Here is a 6000-nt window from a genome sequence, read left to right on the forward strand (position 1 = left end):
ACAAAGCAAGCTGGACACCTACAGTGCAGCTAAAGAGTTATTTGTTCCCTAGGTGGACACTAATGAATGACTGCAGTGCTGCCCTGAGTGAGGGGGTCCCCACTATTAAAAGTTTAATAGAAAGATCTGAGAAGCTGGGGGCCAAGAGGAGGAGGAGGGGACAGGGAGCTGTGAGTAACTCACTAAGTGCCTTCTCTGTTCCTTTGCTGTAGCAGAGATTATACCATCCATTAGGACAGGAGCAACTGGAGAGAGGTCAGATCCCTCTGTGTTCTCCATCTGCCTTCAGTCTCACCACAAGTTGAAAAATACGGTGGTTCCTTTCCACTGTAAAATCTCTGCAAGCAGAAGGAATATGGCCTGTCTGAAAAATAAGCTAATTCAGACTTCCTTTCACTTTTCTGATTTTTTATTCTTTTGTTTCCTTCCCACTCCTCTTTGTTCTCTTTTCTTGTCCCTAATCTGTCTCTCTTTACTCTCCATACTCTTATCTTCCTCTACCTCATACTTTTCAAGACTTGGCACTAGGATAGGTATATTCAACTTGGGGGCTTAAAGGTTCTTTTTTTTTTTAAAAAAATTATTCTTTAAATGTTCCAGCACCCACATGAATTCCTGTCTGTGCTAACTGATCAGGAAGTTTCATATAACAGTGGAAATATTCATTGTCCCTTATTTCAACCAAGTTAAATATAAACCTCCTCAATTTTTCTTTCTCCCACTCAGATGTAGGAGAAATCTAGTTTTAGTTTTGCTTTTGTTTTTTGATCTAGGCCCCATTACTGTAGCATCTGCCCATGCCTGAGACCATATGAAGAAAAGGGATTGGTTATGATTGAGAGAGAGACAGATGTATCCTTTAGTTTCTCTCTGCTGTGTATTACCAAGAATATTCTGGTAATCTCTTTACATAATCCTTACAAGGAACAAGATGAACCTCTTGCATACCATTCCTATCCTAACTCCAAGAAAGAGGTTTTTATTGTAGGTTCACCAACATGTTTGGTACTCTGAGGACCTGCAGGATGCTGCTTGTGTTGCAAGGGACAGCCAGGGAACAGCCATGGAAGAAGCTTCCTTGCACCAGAGGTGTTTGAGAGAGTTAGAAATATGCTGGAGCTAACTGTAACTATATTCAAGATTTTTTTTGTGGTGGGATATCATAACCTCCCTCCATTTTGGCAGTAGAGTTCTAGGATTAGAAACCTCTGCTAATCTTTTGATAGCTGGTAATAGAAGTGGATGGAGGAACTAAATTATAATGTCTTCTCCATGGTTCTTTGGACCCCCGTGCCATCTTTCATACAGAGCTCTTCTAGAAGGCAGTGCAAGAACATTTTGAGCCTGTAAATGCATCCTGAAAAGAACACTGATACCTGAATTTGATGCCTGATCTCTTTGAAACAGTCTGATTAAGAAAAGGCCTCCAGAAGTGGTGTTGCCCATACAACCTGTCGGCACAGGTTTCTTAAGATTGCTGCCTGGCCGAACGTGTCAGATTCCTGTTTGGAAATATCTGGAGTGGGTCCACAAAGCTTACCTGCGTTTTCCTTTCTCATTGCCTTTCCTTCAAACATTCATGTTCTGGTTGAATTATGGCACTTGGATGGCTGTAAAGCTTACTAGTGTGATTACCTGCAAAATAACTTCTAGAACAGGTAGATGTTTTCTGGTGAGAATATTTCAGGGAGATGTGTTTTCCTAAGCATTGCAAGGACACAAAATTTGTGTTCTTCTCATTTTTTAACAAGCAGTGGTTTTGAGTCTGCTCTAAAATTTGCCCTTCACTTTTTATTCTTAAATTTAACCTATTTAAGAAAATACTTTTATACTGTGCTAGTAATCTGATTGTACTTGAAGTTAACACATGCTTTCATATTGCTCTGAGTACAGTTGCTTTCCTGAACTGAGTCCTATGTTTAGAACTTAAACCTGAATCCTGGACTGCAGAAAATGCTAAAATAGGTTGCTGCTCCTAAAAACACAGGCTGGCAATTCCTCTGCTTCCCTGTGTGTTCTGTACAGACAACATTAAAGTTCAGTTGCATAACACTCATTCTTATTTTTATTATATTTGCTATTATTTTAAAAACTCTTAAGCATTCTTAGTATGTGCAGTTCAAAAAACCTGCAAGGGCAGGAAATTTCTCCCTTTCTTACCATGATAATAAGAAGTGCTTGAGAGAAATAAGGGCTGTGTGAGAAGCATTGTTATTACTCTCCTCGCTGTTATGCTCACTTCTTATGTCAGTAAAAAAAAAAAAGCTGAAACCAGGACATCTTCTTTTTGCTTTTTTGAAGAACTATCTTAAGATTTTTTTTTGTTGTTGTTTTGGGTTTTTGTGTAGAAACTATTAAACTGACTGCCATAACGATTGTACTCTTTGCAGTAGTCACTCAGAACAGGTGAATTGCAGGGAATTGCAATGCAAAATTCCCCTTGTAGTATGTCAGGTGAGACCTGAAGATCAATTCTGAATGTAGCGCGCTCTATTTGGTTTGCGGGTTTTTTTTCTTTTTTTTTTTTCCACGGCCACAGACTATATTACAGATTACTGATAATGGCAATGGCTGTTCTACAATTTTGTCACAAGTCACACTGAAACAACTTCTTGTCTCTCCTGAACATGAGATAAGAGCAACTGTACGTTTCATGATCCAGAACCAGGCAGCCTATGCCATTTCCTTTTGGCAAACGTGGTTATGGAGGCTGGGAGAAGGGCCGACTTTTAGGTTACCCAACAGTCTGCAATTAGCAATACCCCAAGATTTCTGGGTTTTCTCATCCAGCTTTCTTTTGTGTGACTTGCATTATAAGAGAAGCCAGAGCGAAGTGAACTGGAGAGGTCAGTAAAATACTATTGTTCAGTCTTGTTCTTTGCTTTTAAGGTAAGTTGATCCTATTTGCAGGGATGTCCTTTTGGTTTTAACACTTTTCTGACTTTACTAACAGACCCAAGAATAGAAGTGGTTAGTTAATAAAGTCTTAAAAAAAATATGGTAAGACACCTTTGTATCTGAAAAACAGTGAATCCATATACAAACAACTGAATAAAAAAACCTCCAAATGCATTTTATCTGCAAAATGAAAAGTACAGAAATCTTGCAACTGATCGAGAAAAACTGTCTATACCTGCTTCTTCCAACCTTTTGAACCCTTCTCCAGGAATAATGCTTTCCATAGTTTGATGCTTGCAGCTCCATAAAGAAAAAACTTTTGTTGTGGGAATCTTACTCTCTGCTTTTAGTAATTGTAACAGCAATGCTGAATTATATTAGTTGTCCATTTATTTTAATGTCCTGGTTCCGGTAAGAACTAGAATCATATGTTTAGGACGAAAATGCAAGAAATCTTTGGTTGGTAAGCTCTGCACTTACAGGCTCCTGTTACAAAGTAAGCAATCAGAAATCTATTTGGGCAGAAACTGAGTAGCTGTTCTGAATTTTTTTGTGACTATGAATTTTTTTAGTTTAGGCCAAGTTGTAACTTGAGAGCTGACAAATAGTTGACCAAAAATGACACACAGAATGATAAATAATGCAGGTGTGGGTGCTTTTGGGGGGGTAAGTGGTCCTTTCCTGTGAGAAATTGTAGAGATAGAGTAGTTAGTGAGTAATTCTTCCATGTAAGTGGGAAGATTCTTTTGCTTCTGTTATGTCCTACTGAACTGGTTTTAGGAGCAGTTCTGGGAGAATAACTAGACTTATTTTTCCGAACAGAGGATGAATACATGGTATGTTTATAAAACTCATAAACATGAGTTTCGTCCTGTTTCATTCTCTGTCCTACATTAACATTCTCTGACATTCAGGACCAAAGCCTACATCTGAAGAAGGTAATAGATGTCACAGCAATGAACGTGTAAGCTCATGGATCTCAAAATAACAATAAAATCATGTTATAAAATATTTAAATATTATACAATATAAAATAAGTATGATATTTTAATATATTCACATGCAATATATTTGTATATATTTATGCTTTTATAAAAATATAAACCAAAATATAATCCATAATTAGTGAATCCAATAATGGTATTTAAATTATGTATGCTAGATATTGGAAAAAATTAAACAACTCCAGATAGGTTCCACAAGAAACAGCGTGTCACGAAAGAGAGCTGTCCAGAAATGAAGAACAAGACACTGATAGGGAGGATGATTAAGCTGAAGTAGCAGCCCTTTCTGGTTTCTGAACTCCTTAAACAGCACCTGGCCTCTTCCCTTCTACTGAAGATACAGACAGAAACCTTCTCCTAAGGGTAGTTAGCTAATCTTTCAATTTATGGAGTAGTGACAGATAATGCAGCTCGCTGGCTCACTGGTTAGTGCTTCAACAGTCAGCAAAAGTCATCCATGTCCAGATCTTTTGCTGATCTGTGGGTTTCAAGCTGAGGAGGTAGCATTTGCTGTTGTGTATGTTCCTTTTATTCTCTTTTTTAAGACTTTAAATGAAAGACTCTCAGATTCAGTGAGGAAGAGTGCTGAAAAGGAAGGTACTAAGCGACTCTGTAGCCTCACCTGCGGCACTCTCAGTGTCCCGACGCATCGAATAGGCAGCCTTGGATGTCTAATGCCAGGGCCTGTGCTCTGCTCGGACACCTCAGAGTCAGAGCTTGTGCTCAGTATCAGCACGGCAAAGTCCTTTTTCAGATCTGGCCTCTAGGCACAGATCTTGAAAATAGTCAAGTTTACATTCATTAAAACTAATGGGAATATTCTTGTGTATAAAGTAAAAATGTTTCAGGGCCCCAAATCCATGCCCAAATGTTCATTGGGACTGGTCTATGGGTTAGGCCTTCTTTCAGACTGGAATCTTGCTATTTTCCACTAAATACCCGTTCGCTTGTGCGTAAAATCACAGGACTCTTCACTTGCCCTCCTACACAGTGAAAATCGCAGTGGTCCAGCCTGTGAACTGATTCTTCTGATGCTGAGAATAGCAGAGGGCTGGGTAGGAAAGCATACCGCAGTGGGCATGGTGCCCCAAAAAGCAGTCTCTAAAAGAATTGTTTTAATTACTATTGAGGGCTCGCATACCTTGTCTTTCTCCATGTTTCAAAGGACGTTGGTCAGTAAGGTACCAACAGTAGTACGCAATAAAGATTGAAATTGAGCAGCACTGTGATGATACAGACATTTATGTCTCCTTTCAAAGCACTGGAAAAACTGGAAAGGCTGGGCTGTGGACAACAAATGGGCACCAGGCTGAGGAATGGAGGCTCACAGTGCTGAAGAGCAAGGTGGTGTACAAAATACGAGAGCTGGAGTAACGCCCTCTTGCTCTTACTCCTGCTGCTGAAGACCCTCTGGTTTCCAGAGCGGGCTGGGACTTCTTGGTCTCGGGTGGGCAGAGACTGGGAGATAACCAGCATCTGCTTGGAAAGGAGTTAGCACCCCTCCTCACGTGGTGGGTGCCGTGTGCCTGCTCGGCTCCAGAGGCTTTCAGTGGACAGAAGAGCCGTGAGGCAGAGCTTCATGGAGCCACAGGGGCAACGTGGAGCTTACCAGTATGGTAGGGCTTCAGAGAGACTCAAATGGCATCGCTCTGTGAAAGAAAAGGGGAAAACATTTGCCCAGGTTCGGATGTGAGCGCTTTGTATCTGGCGGGGCCGTAGGTGTAGATTTTCTGTAAGGTAATGTGGGAAGCAGATTTCGACAAAATTATAGTAGGGGCATTAGCTTTTCTTCACTGCTGTTTTCAGTCACTTAGAGACGTAAATATAATTTACCTACATACATCCAGAGGGGTGCTGCTTGTTTTAAGCAGCCTAACTGTTCCCTGCAGTCACTTAAAATTACCTTTTAAATACATTAATAGGGCAATTTTACAATGATATTTGGGAATTACATTTCGGCTTACATGTGTAACGGATGAATTTGCAGCAGCCAAGAAGGAGCTGTTTTAACTCTGATTCGTGAATCTATTCCCCAGAAAAAGAACGCTGCTGTGGACAATGATTTGGGGAGTTAAGTCTTTCATATTGGCTGGGACAA

General features: G+C 40.1%; 1 protein-coding gene across 1 annotated transcript in view; it reads right to left on the reverse strand.

Annotated features, from left to right (window-relative positions):
- Nucleotides 1–6000, reverse strand: part of LOC104125272 — a 45446-nt gene that overhangs the window by 37266 nt on the left and 2180 nt on the right. The window contains exon 3 of the mRNA XM_009637711.2: nt 4525–4665. Within this exon, the coding sequence (XP_009636006.1) occupies nt 4525–4665 (141 nt within the window). The remainder of the gene's footprint in view (nt 1–4524; nt 4666–6000) is intronic.

This window comes from Egretta garzetta, unplaced genomic scaffold (assembly GCF_000687185.1).
Source record: "Egretta garzetta isolate BGI_Z169 unplaced genomic scaffold, ASM68718v1 scaffold434, whole genome shotgun sequence".
NCBI lineage: Eukaryota > Metazoa > Chordata > Aves > Pelecaniformes > Ardeidae > Egretta > Egretta garzetta.